General features: G+C 62.1%; 1 protein-coding gene across 4 annotated transcripts; it reads left to right on the top strand.

Annotated features, from left to right (window-relative positions):
• Window positions 1-1,405: 1,405 nt before the first annotated feature.
• On the top strand, window positions 1,406-14,647 carry GTPBP3 (GTP binding protein 3, mitochondrial). 4 transcript variants are annotated; one of them, XM_058858883.1, is made up of 10 exons: window positions 1,406-1,474; window positions 3,225-3,469; window positions 5,186-5,272; window positions 6,832-7,034; window positions 7,741-7,813; window positions 9,379-9,522; window positions 11,593-11,758; window positions 11,837-12,124; window positions 13,438-14,197; window positions 14,468-14,647. In XM_058858883.1, the coding sequence occupies exons 1-10, from the start codon at window positions 1,437-1,439 to the stop codon at window positions 14,585-14,587; spliced, it is 2,124 nt and encodes a 707-aa protein (XP_058714866.1). In that variant the 5' UTR covers window positions 1,406-1,436; the 3' UTR covers window positions 14,588-14,647. The 4 variants fall into 4 exon arrangements, with proteins under 4 accessions (XP_058714866.1, XP_058714863.1, XP_058714862.1 ...); XM_058858880.1 differs by having other exon boundaries at window positions 13,438-14,413; XM_058858879.1 differs by having other exon boundaries at window positions 13,438-14,647.

Here is a 14,647-nt window from a genome sequence, read left to right as displayed (position 1 = left end):
TCCATGGGATGGGATCCATGGGATGGGATCCATGGGATGGGATGGGATGGGATGGGATGGGATGGGATGGGATCCATGGGATGGGATGGGATGGGATGGGATGGGATGGGATGGGATGGGATGGGATGGGATGGGATGGGATGGGATCCATGGGATCCATGGGATGGGATCCATGGGATGGGATGGGATGGGATGGGATGGGATCCATGGGATCCATGGGATCCATGGGATGGGATGGGATCCATGGGATGGGATGGGGTCCATGGGATCCATGGGATCCATGGGATGGGATCAGGTCAGGGATGGGGACAGGGATGGGGACAGGGACATGGACAGGGATCTGGAGGTGGATACAGGATGGGATCTGGAATAAGGAGCGGGATGAAGGAGAGGAATGGGATGTGGGAAGAGGGATGAGGAGAGGGATGAGGAGCGGGATGAGGAGAGGGATGAGGAGCGGGATGAGGAGAGGGATGAGGAGAGGGATGAGGAGAGGGATGAGGAGAGGGATGAGGAGTGGGATGCAGCACAGCCAGGTCATGCAGGAACAGGAACAGGGACAGGGACAGTGACACAGTGACAGGGACAGTGACAGTGACAATAACGGTGACAGTGACAGGCACAGTGACAGTGACACAGTGACAATAACGGTGACAGTGACAGTGACAGGATCAGGATGAGGGACAGTGACAATAACGGTGACAGTGACAGTGACAGGCACAGTGACAGTGACAGTGACACAGTGACAGGCACAGTGACAGTGACAATAACGGTGACAATAACAGTGACAGTGACAGGCACAGCAGTCCCAGCCCAGCCGTGACGCGGTTCCCGGATCATTTCTCTGGTTCACGGAGCGCTGCAGGCTCGGGCGGCCGCGGCTCCCTCCCCGCACACCGGGGCGGCTCTTCTGGGGATCCCCCAGCCCCAAAACCCCGGGATCGGTGCCGACCCCTCCGGGAGGGGACGGGACCCCCGGCCCGGGCTGGGGGGTTCGGGCTCCGGGCTTGGGGTTCCCCGAGGGAGCAGCCCCGGCTGGGAGTGGGTGCGGAGCCGGGGTTCGGTCCTCGGGAAGGGACGGGGGAGGGACCGGGGAGGGACCGGCTGCAGCCCCCGGGGAGTGCGGGACAGGCCCGGGGGGCAGCGGGACCCCGAGGGGACGAGCGGGGACAACCGGGCGGAAGCGCCGGGTCCGCACGGCTTCACCCAGGGCGCCGCCATCTTCGCTCATCAACCAATCAAAAGCCGAGTTGCGCAGTTAGCCCCGCCCACTTATGTGCATTGACCAATAGCGTGCGGCAATAGGCGGGGAGCGCTGAGGCCGGTACGGCGGTGGAGCTGCTAATTAACCAATCAGAGGCGTGGTTTCGGTGATAGCCACGCCCCTCGGTGGGTATCGCCCAATGGCGTGCGGCGGTGGGCGGGGCTAAGCGGCAATGGCGCTGCGCGGGGCCATGAGCGCGGCACGGGGCCGGTAACGGGGACAGGGGGACACGGGGACAGGGGGACACGGGGACACGGGGACAGGGGGACAGGGGGACAGGGGGACAGGGGGACACGGGGACAGGGGGACAGGGGGACAGGGGGACAGAGGGGACAGGGGGACACGGGGACACGGGGACACGGGGACACGGGGACAGGGGGACAGGGGGACAGGGGGGACAGGGGGACAGGGGGACACGGGGACACGGGGACAGGGGGACACGGGGACAGGGGGACACGGGGACAGGGGGACAGGGGGACAGGGGGGACAGGGGGACAGGGGGACACGGGGACACGGGGACAGGGGGACACGGGGGACAGGGGAGACAGGGGGGACAGGGGGACACGGGGACAGGGGGACAGGGGGACAGGGGGACAGAGGGACAGGGGGGACACGGGGACAGGGGGACAGGGGGACAGGGGGACACGGGGACAGGGGGACAGAGGGGACAGGGGGACAGGGGGGACAGGGGGACAGGGGGGACAGGGGGACACGGGGACACGGGGACATGGGGACAGGGGGACAGGGGGGACAGGGGGACAGGGGGACACGGGGACACGGGGACAGGGGGACAGGGGGGACAGGGGGACAGGGGACAGAGGGACAGGGGGACAGGAGGACAGGAGGACACGGGGACAGGGGGACACGGGGACGGGGGACAGGGGGACACGGGATCAGGGGGACACGGGGGACAGGGGGACAGGGGGACAGAGGGGACAGGGGGACACGGGAACAGGGGGGCACGGGGACAGGAGGACAGGGGGAGAGGGGGACAGGGGGACAGGAGGACACGGGGACAGGGGGACAGGGGGACACGGGGACAGGGGGACAGGGGGACACGGGGACACGGGGACACGGGGACACGGGGACAGGGGGACAGGGGGACACGGGGACAGGGGGGACAGGGGGACACGGGGACAGGGGGGACAGGGGGACACGGGGACAGGGGGACACGGGGACACGGGGACAGGGGGGACAGGGGGACACGGGGACAGGGGGGACAGGGGGACACGGGGACAGGGGGGACAGGGGGACACGGGGACAGGGGGACACGGGGACACGGGGACACGGGGGACAGGGGGACAGGGGGGACAGGGGGACACGGGGACAGGGGGGACACACCCCCGGGAGGGGCTGAGCCGGGGGGCTGGGGAGGGGCGGTATTTGGGGAGGGGTCTCAGTGTTGAGGGTCAGTATTTGGGGAGGGGTCTCACCTGAAGACGAGCGGTATTTGGGGGGGTCAGTATTTGGGGAGGGGTCTCACCTGAGAAGGGTCAGTATTTGGGGAGGGGTCTCTCCTGCTGAGGGTCAGTATTTGGGGAGGGTCAGTATTTGGGGAGGGGTCTCACCTGAAAATGAGCGGTATTTGGGGAGGGGTCTCAGTGCTGAGGGTCAGTATTTGGGGAGGGTCGGTATTTGGGGAGGGGTCTCACCTGGGGAGGGTCAGTATTTGGGGAGGGGGAGGGTCAGTATTTGGGGGGGGGTCAGTATTTGGGGAGGGGGGGGGGTCAGTATTTGGGGAGGGGTCGGTATTTAGGGAGGGGGAGGGTCAGTATTTGGGGAGGGGGAGGGTCAGTATTTGGGGGAGGGTCAGTATTTGGGGAGGGGTCTCACCGCCGCAGCACCGAGCCCAGCGCACACCTGGGCGGTTCCCCATCCCCACACCATGAACTGGGGAGGGGTCCCCCCCTTTTCCCCCACCGGGGGGGGTCCCCCTGAAGCCCCCTCCCCTCATTCCCAGGTGGGCTCGCTCCCTGAGCTCGGCGCTGGCCCTGGGGGCCACCGACACCATTTTCGCGGTGTCCTCGGGCCGGGCTCCGTGCGGGGTTGCCGTGATCCGGACCAGCGGCCCCGGCAGCCGGGGGGTCCTGCAGAGCCTCACCGGGACCCCCGAACTGCCCCCGGCCCGGGTCCTGACCCTGCGGCGCATCCGGGACCCCCGAACCGCCGAGAGCCTGGACCGGGGACTGGTGGTGTGGTTCCCAGGTGGGGCAGGAATCCGGGCTGGGGGGCAGGAATTGGGGCTGGGGGTCTGAATTTGGGATTGGGGGGCAGAGAATTGGGGTTGGGGGTGTGAATTTGGGGTGGGGGGCAGAGAATTGGGGGTTGGGGGGCAGGAATTTGGGGTTTGGGGGCGTGAATTTGGGATTGGGAGCAGGAATTTGGGGTTTGGGGACGTGAATTTGGGATTGGGGGGCAGGAATTCGGGGTGGGGGTCTGAATTCGGGGTGGGGGTCTGAATTCGGGGTGGGGGTCAGGAATTCGGGGTGGGGGGCAGAGAATTGGGGGTTGGGGGTCTGAATTTGGGATTGGGGGGCAGGAATCCGGGGTGGGGGGCAGAGAATTGGGGGTTGGGGGTCTGAATTTGGGATTGGGGGGCAGGAATCCGGGGTGGGGGGCAGAGAATTGGGGGCTGGGGGGGTGAATTTGGGATTGGGGGGCAGAGATTTGGGGCTGGGGGTGTGAATTTGGGGTGGGGGGCAGAGAATTGGGGGTTGGGGTGTGAATTTGGGATTGGGGGGCAGAGATTTGGGGCTGGGGGTGTGAATTTGGGGTGGGGGGGCAGGAATTCGGGGTGGGGGGCAGAGATTTGGGGCTGGGGGTGTGAATTCGGGGTTGGGGGCAGAGAATTGGGGGTTGGGGTGTGAATTTGGGGTTGGGGGTGTGAATTTGTGATTGGGAGTGCGAATTTGGTGTTGGGGGATGCAAATTGGGGTTTGGGGGGCAGAAACTTGGGTTAGGGGGTGTGAATTTGGGGCTGGGGGTGTGAATTTGGGGTTGGGGGCACAAACTGGGGTCTGGGGGGGCTCAGACTGGTTCCCAGGGTGGGGGGCGCAGATTTGGGGGGCTCTGGGGTGGGGTCTCAGTGCCCCAGGTGGCTCTGGGGGTCTGTCCCAGCCCCTTGGGGCTCTCCTGGCTCCCTTTGGGGAGGGGTCCCCCCGTTTTTGGGGGGCAGGGAGTGGGGGGTGCCCAGCTCCCCGTTTTTGGGGTGGGGTCCCCCCGTTTTTTGGGGGGGTGAGGGAGATGGGGGTGCCCAGCCCCCATTTTTGGGGGTGAGGGAGCAGGGGGTGGGGTCCCCCCCATTTTTGGGATGGGGGTCCCCCCGTTTTTGGGGTGAGGGAGATGGGGGTGGGATCCCCCCGTTTTTGGGGTGAGGGAGTGGGGGGTGGGATCCCCCGTTTTTTGGGGGTGAGGGAGTGGGGGGTGGGATCCCCCCGTTTTTGGGGTGAGGGAACAGGGGGTGGGGTCCCCCCCGTTTTTGAGGTGGGGTCCCCCCGTTTTTGGGGTGAGGGAGATGGGGATGGGGTCCCCCCCATTTTTTGGGGTGGGATCCCCCCGTTTTTGGGGTGGGGTCCCCCCGTTTTGGGGTGAGGGAGATGGGGGTGGGATCCCCCCGTTTTTGGGGTGAGGGATTGGGGGGTGGGATCCCCCCGTTTTTGGGGTGGGGTCCCCCCGTTTTTGGGGTGAGGGATTGGGGGGTGGGATCCCCCCGTTTTTGGGGTGAGGGAGATGGGGGTGCCCAGTTCCCCGTTTTTGGGATGAGGGATTGGGGGGTGGGATCCCCCCGTTTTTGGGGTGAGGGAGATGGGGGTGGGATCCCCCGTTTTTGGGGTGGGATCCCCCCGTTTTTGGGGTGGGATCCCCCCGTTTTTGGGGTGAGGGAGCAGTGGGTGCCCAGCAGGTGCCCCCCACACCCCGCAGGGCCCCGCAGCTTCACGGGCGAGGATTGCGCAGAGCTGCACCTGCACGGGGGCACGGCCGTGGTCAGCGCGGTGCTGCAGGCGCTGGGTGAGCACACGGGGTGCTGGGACTGGTTCTGGTCCTGGTTCTGGTGCTGGGCCTGATCCCGGTCCTGGTGCTGGTCCTGGTCCTGGTCCTGATCCCAATCCTGATCCTGGTCTGGGATCCTGATCCTTCTGTGGGGTCCTGGTCCTGATCCCGATCCTGATCCCAATCCCAGTCCTGATCCTGATCCTGATCCTGGTCCTGATTTGGGATCCTGGTCCTGGTCCTGATCCTGATCTGGGATTCTGGTCCTGATCCCGGTCCTGATCTGGGATCCTGATCCTGATCCCGATCTGGGATCCTGGTCCTTCCCCATCCTGATCCTTCTGTGGGATCCCCGCTCCATCCCCTTTTCCCAGGATCCTCAGGCTCCATGTCCGGTGTCCCGATGTCCCCTCTCCATGCCCAGTGTCCCCTCTCCGTGCCCGATGTCCCGTGTCCGGTGTCCCCTCTCCGGTGTCCCGTGTCCAGTGTCCTGATGTCCCGATGTCCCCTGTCCGGTGTCCTGATGTCCTCTCTCCATGTCCCGATGTCCCTGTGCCCCGTCCGGTGTCCTGATGTCCGTGTCCCCTCTCCATGTCCCGATGTCCCGTGTCCCGATGTCCATGTCCCCTGTCCGGTGTCCTGATGTCCCCTCTCCGGTGTCCCGTGTCCCCTCTCAGGTGTCCCGATGTCCCCTGTCCGGTGTCCTGATGTCCTCTCTCCATGTCCCGATGTCCCTGTCCCCCGTCCGGTGTCCTGATGTCCCCTCTCCGGTGTCCCGATGTCCCCTCTCCATGTCCCGATGTCCCGTGTCCCCTCTCCATGTCCCGATGTCCCCTCTCCATGTCCCAATGTCCCCTCTCCATGTCCCAATGTCCCCTGTCCCGTGTCCAGGCTCGCTGCCGGGGCTGCGTCCGGCCGAGCGTGGCGAGTTCACGCTCCGCGCGTTCCACCTCTCCATGTCCCGATGTCCCTGTCCCCATGTCCTGTGTCCCGATGTCCCCTCTCCATGTCCTGATGTCCCGATGTCCCCTCTCCATGTCCGGTGTCCCCTGTCCCCTGTCCAGGCTCGCTGCCAGGGCTGCGTCCGGCCGAGCGTGGCGAGTTCACTCTGCGCGCGTTCCACCTCTCCATGTCCCGATGTCCCTGTCCCCATGTCCTGATGTCCCGATGTCCCCATGTCCCCTCTCCATGTCCGGTGTCCCCATGTCCCCTGTCCAGGCTCGCTGCCGGGGCTGCGTCCGGCCGAGCGTGGTGAGTTCACTCTGCGCGCGTTCCACCTCTCCATGTCCTGATGTCCCCATGTCCCCTCTCCATGTCCCCATGTCCCCTGTCGTGTGTCCCCTCTCCATGTCCCGTGTCCCCTCTCCATGTCCTGATGTCCCGTGTCCCCATGTCCCCTGTCCAGGCTCGCTGCCGGGGCTGCGTCCGGCCGAGCGTGGCGAGTTCACTCTGCGCGCGTTCCACCTCTCCATGTCCCGATGTCCCTGTCCCCATGTCCTGTGTCCCGATGTCCCTGTCCCCATGTCCTGTGTCCCGTGTCCCCTCTCCATGTCCGGTGTCCCCTGTCCCGTGTCCAGGCTCGCTGCCGGGGCTGCGTCCGGCCGAGCGTGGCGAGTTCACGCTCCGCGCGTTCCGCCGGGGGAAGCTGGACCTGACGGGGGCCGAGGGCTTGCGGGACCTGATCGGGGCCGAGACGGCGGCGCAGCGGCGCCAGGCCCTGCGGCAAGCGGAGGGCGAGCTGGGCCAGCTGCTGCAGCGCTGGAGCCGCACCCTCACTCAGGTGGGGCCAGCTGGGGGCTACCAGGGCCAGCTGGGGGGCTACCGGGGCCAGCTGGGGGCTACCGGGTGTTCCTGGGGCTACCGGGGCCAGCTGGGGGCTACCAGGGGCTGCTGGGGGGCTACTGAGTGCTCCTGGGGCTACTTGGTGTTCCTGGGGCTACTGAGTGTTCCTGTGGCTACTGGGTGTTCCTGGGGCTACTTGGTGTTCCTGGGGCTACTGGGTGCTGCTGGGGGCTACTGGGTGTTCCTGTGGCTACCGAGTGTTCCTGGGGCTACCGGGTATTCCTGGGGCTACTGAGTGTTCCTGGGGCTACCAAGTGTTCCTGGGGCTACCAAGTGTTTCTGGGGGGCTACCGAGGGTTCCTGTGGCTACTGAGGGTTCCTGTGGCTACTGAGTGTTCCTGTGAGGCTACTAAGTGTTCCTGTGGCTACTGTGTGCTCCTGGGGCTACCCAGCCTTTATGGGGCCACCTTGTCCTCCTGCGGGGCCACCAAGCCCTGAGGTGGAGCTCACCTGTGTGGCCACCAAACCCTCCCTCGGTGGCCACCAAACCCTCTCATGTGGCCACCAAACCCTCCCATGTGGCCACCACCCCCTGGTGGCCACCAAACCCTCCCATATGGCCACCACCCCCTGGTGGCCACCAAACCCTCCCATGTGGCCACCAAACCCCCTGGTGGCCATCCCGCGGTTCCCCCCCCCCGCAGGCGCTCGCCCACCTCGAGGCCTTCATCGATTTTGGCGAGGATGAGGATGTGGAGGAGGAGGTTCTGTCCCGAGGTGAGGAGGAGCTGCTGGCCCCGGGCCACCAACGGCCCCTGCCGGGGGCAACACAAACCTGGGATCAGAACAAATTTGGGTGTTTTTATCCCAAGTCTGGGATCAGCACAAATTCCCTGGTTTCATCCCAAATTTGGGATCAGCAGAAATTCCACGTTTTTATCCCAAATTTGGGATCAGCACAAATTCCGTGGTTTTATCCCAAATTCTGGGGCTCAGCACAAGTTCCGTGGTTTTTATCCCAAATTTTGGGGCTCAGCACAAATTCCATGGTTTTTATCCCAAATTTGGGATCAGAACAAATTCCATGGTTTTATCCCAAACCTGGGATCACCACAAATTCTGTGGTTTTTATCCCAAATTTGGGATCAGCACAAATTCCCTGGTTTTTATTCCAAATCTGGAGCTCAGAACAAATTTGGATGTTTTTATCCCAAATTTTGGGCTCGGTTCCCATGCCCTCTCCGGGTGGTTTTTATCCCAAACCTGGGATCAGCACAAATTCCGTGTTTTTATCCCAGATTTGGGATCAGCACAAATTCCGTGGTTTTATCCCAAATTTGGGATCAGCACAAATTCCCTGGTTTTTATCCCAAATTTGGGATCAGCACAAATTCCGTGTTTTTATCCCAAATTTTGGGGTCAGGACATGGGGCCTTTCCCGGTGTTTTTATCCCAATTTTGGCCTCAGTTCCCCGGACCTTTCCCAATGTTTTTATCCCAAATTTGGGATCAGCACAAATTTGGTGTTTTTATCCCGATTTTGGGCTCAGTTCCCGTCCCCTCTCCCAATGTTTTTATCCCAATTTCGGGCTCTGTTCCCGTTCCCATTCCCGATGTTTTTATCCCGATTTTGGGGCTCTGTTCCCATCCTCTTTCCCAATGTTTTTATCCCAAATTTCGGGCTCAGTTCCCATCCCCTTTCCCGATGTTTTTATCCCAATTTCGGGGCTCTGTTCCCGTTCCCATTCCTGATGTTTTTATCCTGATTTTGGGCTCTGTTCCTGTGCCCTCTCCGGGTGTTTTTATCCCAATTTTGACCTCGGTTCCCGTCCCCTCTCCCGCTGTTTTTATCCCGATTTCGGGCTCCCATCCCCTCTCCCGATGTTTTATCCCGATTTCAGTTCCCGTCCTTTTTCCGGGTGTTTTTATCCCGGTTTGGGCTCTGTTCCCATCCCCTCTCCTGGTGTGTTTATCCCGCTCTGTGCTCGCTCTGAGCGCTCTCCGTGTCCGGCAGTCTCGGTGTCCCTCTCCCGGTGTTTTTATCCCGGTTTTGGCTCGGTTCCTGTGCCCTTTCCGGGTGTTTTTATCCCGCTCCGTGTCCGGCAGTCTCGGTGTCCCTGTTTGGGTGTTTTTATCCCGGTTTTGGCTCTCTCTGAGCGCTCTCCGTGTCCGGCAGTCTCGGTGTCCCTTTTTGGGTGTTTTTATCCCGGTTTTGGCTCTCTCTGAGCGCTCTCCGTGTCCGGCAGTCTCGGTGTCCCTTTTTGGGTGTTTTTATCCCGGTTTTGGCTCGGTTCCCATCCCCTTTCCGGGTGTTTTTATCCCGCTCTGTCCGTGTCCGGCAGTCTCGGTGTCGGTGCGGGAGCTGGAGCGGGAGATCCGGGCTCAGCTGCGGGACGGGCGCCGGGGCGAGCGGCTCCGGGCCGGGGTCCGGGCGGTCATCGCCGGCCCCCCGAACGTGGGCAAGAGCAGCCTGTTCAACCTGCTCTGTGAGTCTGGAATTCCCGAAATTCCCGAGGGAATCCCTGCGGGGGGTGGGGATCATTCCCGAAATTCCCCGCGGGAATCCCAGCCGGGGGTTGGGATCATTCCCGAAATTCCCGAGGGAATCGTTCCTGCTGGCTCCAGGGAGGGGTTGGGATCATTCCCGAAATTCCCCAAGGGAATCCCAGCCGGGGGTTGGGGATCATTCCCGAAATTCCCGAGGGAATCCCAGCCGGGGGTTGGGATCATCCCCAAAATTCCCAAGGGAATCGTTCCAGGCTGGATCTGGGAGGGGTTGGGATAATTCCCGAAATTCCCCGAGGGAATCACAGCCAGGGGTTGAGATCATTCCCAAAATTCCCAAGGGAATCGCCCTGAGAGGGGTTGGGATCATTCCCAAAATTCCCAAGGGAATCCCAGCCAGGGGTGGGGATCATTCCCAAAATTCCCAAGGGAATTGTTCCTGCTGGATCTGGGAGGGGTTGGGATCATTCCCGAAATTCCCCAAGGGAATCCCAGCCGGGGGTGGGGATCATTCCCGAAATTCCCGAGGGAATCCCAGCCGGGGGTGGGGATCATTCCCGAAATTCCCCGAGGGAATCCCAGCCGGGGGTTGGGATCATTCCCAAAATTCCCCGAGGGAATCCCAGCCGGGGGTTGGGATCATTCCCGAAATTCCCCGAGGGAATCCCAGCCAGGGGTGGGGATCATTCCCAAAATTCCCGAGGGAATCATTCCTGCTGGGCTGGGGAGGGGTTGGGATAATTCCCAAAATTCCAGAGGGAAACCTTCCAGGACCCCCAAATCTCCTCTGGGCACTGAAACCCCCACAATAATCCCCAAAATCCCCCAGGGAACCCTTCCAGCGCCCCCAAATCCCCTCTGGGCACCCAATCCCCACAATAACCCCCCCAAAATCCCCCAGGGAACCCTTCCAGCACCCCCAGATCCCCTCAGCACACCCAATCCCCACAATAACCCCCCCAAATCCCCCAGGGAACCATTCCAGCACCCCCAGATCCCCTCTGGGCACTGAAGGGTCGAGATAATCCCCCAAATCCCCCAGGGAACCATTCCAGCACCCCCAAATCCCCTCAGCGCACCCAATCCCCCAGGATAACCCCCCCAATCCCCCAGGGAACCCTTCCAGCACCCCCAGATCCCCTCTGGGCACTGAAACCCCCACGATAATCCCCAAAATTCCAGAGGGAACCCTTCCAGTGTCCCCAGGAACCCTTCCAGTGCCCCCAAATCCCCTCAGGGCACTGAAGGGTCGAGATAATCCCTCAAATCCCTCAGGGAACCCTTCCAGCACCCCCAAATCCCCTCAGGGCACCCAATCCCCCACAATAATCCCCCAAATCCCCCAGGGACCCATTCCAGCACCCCCAGATCCCCTCTGGGCACCCAATCCCCCAGGATAACCCCCCCCAAATCTCCCAGGGACCCATTCCAGCACCCCCAAATCCTCTCAGGGCACTGAATCCCCTAAATCCCCCAGGGAACCCTTCCAGCACCCCCAAATCCCCTCAACCCACCCAATCCCCACAATAACCCCCCCAAGGAACCCTTCCAGCACCCCCAGATCCCCCAGGGACCCATTCCAGCACCCCCAAATCCCCTCAGCGCACCCAATCCCCCAGGATAACCCCCCCAAATCCCCCAGGGAACCCTTCCAGCACCCCCAGATCCCCTCTGGGCACCCAATCCCCACAATAACCCCCCAAGGAACCCTTCCAGCACCCCAAAATCCCCTCTGGGCACTGAAACCCCCACGATAATCCCCCAAATCCCTCAGAGAACCCTTCCAGCACCCCCAAATCCCCTCAGGGCACAAAAGGGTCGAGATAATCCCTCAAATCCCTCAGGGAACCCTTCCAGCACCCCCAAATCCCCTCTGGGCACCCAATCCCCCAGGATAACCCCCCAAGGAACCCTTCCAGCACCCCCAAATCCCCTCTGGGCACCCAATCCCCACAATAACCCCCCCAATCCCCCAGGGAACCCTTCCAGCACCCCCAAATCCCCTCAACCCACCCAATCCCCCAGGATAACCCCCAAATCCGTGTCCCCAGGCCAGCGGCCGGCTGCCATCGTGTCCCCTCACGCTGGCACCACTCGGGACGTTCTGGAGGTGCCTCTGGACATCGGGGGGTTCCCGCTGGTGCTCAGCGACACCGCGGGGCTCCGTCACACCACCGACCCCGTGGAGCGCCAGGGCGTCACCCGAGCGCGGGCCCGGTGAGCTCTGGGGTCCCCCCGGAGCGGTGTCCCCTCGGTTTGGGGACAGGAGAGGTGACATCTGGCTCTTGTCGCCAGGTTGGCTCAGGCTGATCTGGTGTTGGCGGTGTTGGATGTCACGGCGGTGGCTCCGGCCGCGCTGGCCGAGGCTTTGGCCACCCTGGAGGTGCCGCCGGGAGTGCCCTGCGTGGTGGTGCTCAACAAGGCTGACCTGATCCGGGGGTCCCCGAGTGTCCCCCGGGGGTCCCCGAGTGTCCCCAGCTGTCCCCAGGGTCCCCCCGGGGTCCCCACCGCTCTCCTGTCCTGCAAGACGGGCCAGGGGCTGCAGGAGCTGCTGGAGCTGCTGGAGAAACAGCTGGAGCAGCTGTGAGTGCTGGGGGGTCCTGCTGGGTTTGGGGGGTTTTGAGCTGGGTGGGGCCCCCTTTTCCATCCTGATCCCCCCTTTTTTCCATCCTGTTCACCCCTTTTTCCATCCTGATCCCCCCTTTTTTCATCCTGATCCCCCTTTTCCATCCTGATCCCCCCTTTTTCCATCCTGATCCCCCTTTTCCATCCTGATCCCTCCTTTTCCCATCCTGATCCCCTTTTTCCATCCTGATCCCTCCTTTTTCCATCCTGATCCCCCCTTTTTCCCTCCTGATTCTCCCTTTTTTCCATCCTGATCCCCCTTTTCCATCCTGATCCCCTTTTTCCATCCTGATCCCCTTTTTCCATCCTGATCCCCCCTTTTCCATCCTGATCCCCCCTTTTCCCATCCTGATCCCCCCTTTTTTCATCCTGATCCCCCTTTTCCATCCTGATCCCCCCTTTTTTCATCCTGATCCCCCCTTTTTTCAACCTGATCCCCCTTTTCCATCCTGATCCCCCCTTTTCCATCCTGATCCCCCTTTTTCCATCCTGATCCCCCTTTTTTCATCCTGATCCCTCCTTTTCCATCCTGATCCCCCTTTTCCATCCTGATCCCCCCTTTTTTCCATCCTAATCCCCCCTTTTCCATCCTGATCCCTTCATTTTCTATCCTGATCCCTCCTTTTTCCATCCTGATCCCCCTTTTCCATCCTGATCCCCCCTTTTCCATCCTGATCCCCCTTTTCCATCCTGATCCCCCTTTTCCATCCTGATCCCTCCTTGATCCTCCTTTTCCCATCCTGATCCCCTTTTTCCATCCTGATCCCCCCTTGATCCCCGCTTTTTCCATCCTGATCCCCCTTTTCCATCCTGATCCCTCCTTTTTCCATCCTGATCCCCCCTTTTTTCATCCTGATCCCTTTTTCCATCCTGATCCCCCCTTTTCCATCCTGATCCCCTTTTCCCATCCTGATCCCTTTTTTTCCCTCCTGATTCCCCCTTTTTTCATCCTGATCCCTCTTCTTTCCATCCTGATCCCCCTTTTCCATGGCTGATCCCCCTTTTCCATGGTTGATCCCCTTTTTCCATCCTGATCCCCTTTTTCCATCCTGATCCCCCCTTTTTTCCACACTGATCCCCTTTTTCCATGACAGATTGCACTTTTCCAGACCCAATCCCCATTTTCCACATCCAATCCCCCTTTTCCAGGACAAATCCCCATTTTTCCATCCTGATCCCCTTTTTCCACACCCGATCCCCCTTTTCCAGGTGTGGGGATCCCCTTTTTCCATGACAGATCCCACTTTTCCATCCTGATCCCCCTTTTCCAGGTGTGGGGATCCCCTTTTGGGCTCTCCCAGCCTGACCCAGAGCAGGCACAGCCGCCACCTCCGGGCCTGCGCGGCGGCTCTGGCGCGCTTCAGCTGCGGTGACACCGGGGACATCGGGGACACCGGGGACACCGGAGACACCGGGGACATCGGTGACACCAGGGGCATCAGGAACACCGGGCACATCGGGGACATCGGGGACATTGGGGACACCGGAGACATCGGGGACACCGGAGACATCGGGGACACCAGAGACACCGGGGACACCAGGAACATTGGGGACACCGGGGACACCGGGGACATCGGAGACATCGGGGACATTGGAGACACCGGGGACATCGGGGACACCAGAGACACCAGGGGCATCAGGAACATCGGGGTCACTGGTGACACTGGGGGCATCAGGGACATTGGGGACACCAGTGACACCAGGGACATTGGGGACACCAGGAACACCAGTGACACCGGTGGCACCAGGGCCATCAGGGACACCGGTGACACCAGGAACATTGGTGACACCGGTGGCACCAGGGCGATCGGGGACACCAGGAACATTGGGGACACCAGGGACATTGGTGACACTGGTGCCACCAGGCCCATCAGGGACATTGGTGACACTGGTGCCACCAGGGACATTGGTGCCAGCGGTGTCACCAGGCCGATCAGAGACATTGGTGACACCAGGAACATTGGTGACACCGGTGGCACCAGGCCCACCAGGGACATTGGTGCCAGCGGTGTCACCAGGCCGATCAGGGACATTGGTGCCACCAGGGACATTGGTGACACCAGTGCCACCAGGCCGATCAGGGACATTGGGGACACCAGGAACATTGGTGACACTGGTGCCACCAGGGACATTGGTGCCACCGGTGTCACCAGGCCGATCAGGGACATTGGTGACACCAGGGACATTGGTGACACCGGTGACACCAGGGACATTGGTGCCACCGGTGTCACCAGGCCGATCAGGGACATTGGTGCCACCAGGAACATTGGTGACACTGGTGGCACCAGGCCCATCAGGGACGTGGCGCTGGCAGCGGAGCAGCTGCGGCTGGCGCGGCGGGAGCTGGGCAGGATCACCGGGCACGTGGGGGCCGAGGATGTCCTGGAGATCATTTTTCGGGATTTCTGCGTCGGGAAGTGACGGTGGCACTTTGTGGGGACCGCGGTGTCACCGGGATTAAACTGCGGTGACTTTGGTGGC

The sequence above is a fragment of the Poecile atricapillus genome, chromosome 28 (genome assembly GCF_030490865.1).
Source record: "Poecile atricapillus isolate bPoeAtr1 chromosome 28, bPoeAtr1.hap1, whole genome shotgun sequence".
NCBI classification, from domain to species: Eukaryota; Metazoa; Chordata; class Aves; order Passeriformes; family Paridae; genus Poecile; species Poecile atricapillus.
Note: the sequence above shows the minus strand (reverse complement) of the source record. Positions and strands in the feature narration are given on the sequence as shown.

Coding starts and splice junctions, on each gene's coding strand:
- GTPBP3 (XM_058858879.1), top strand. CDS start 1,437: ATGGCGCTGCGCGGGGCCATGAGCGCGGCACGGGGCCG. Junction 5,273..6,831: donor CGCGGTGCTGCAGGCGCTGG/GTGAGCACACGG, acceptor TCCCGTGTCCAG/GCTCGCTGCCGGGGCTGCGT. Junction 7,814..9,378: donor GGAGGAGGTTCTGTCCCGAG/GTGAGGAGGAGC, acceptor CGTGTCCGGCAG/TCTCGGTGTCGGTGCGGGAG.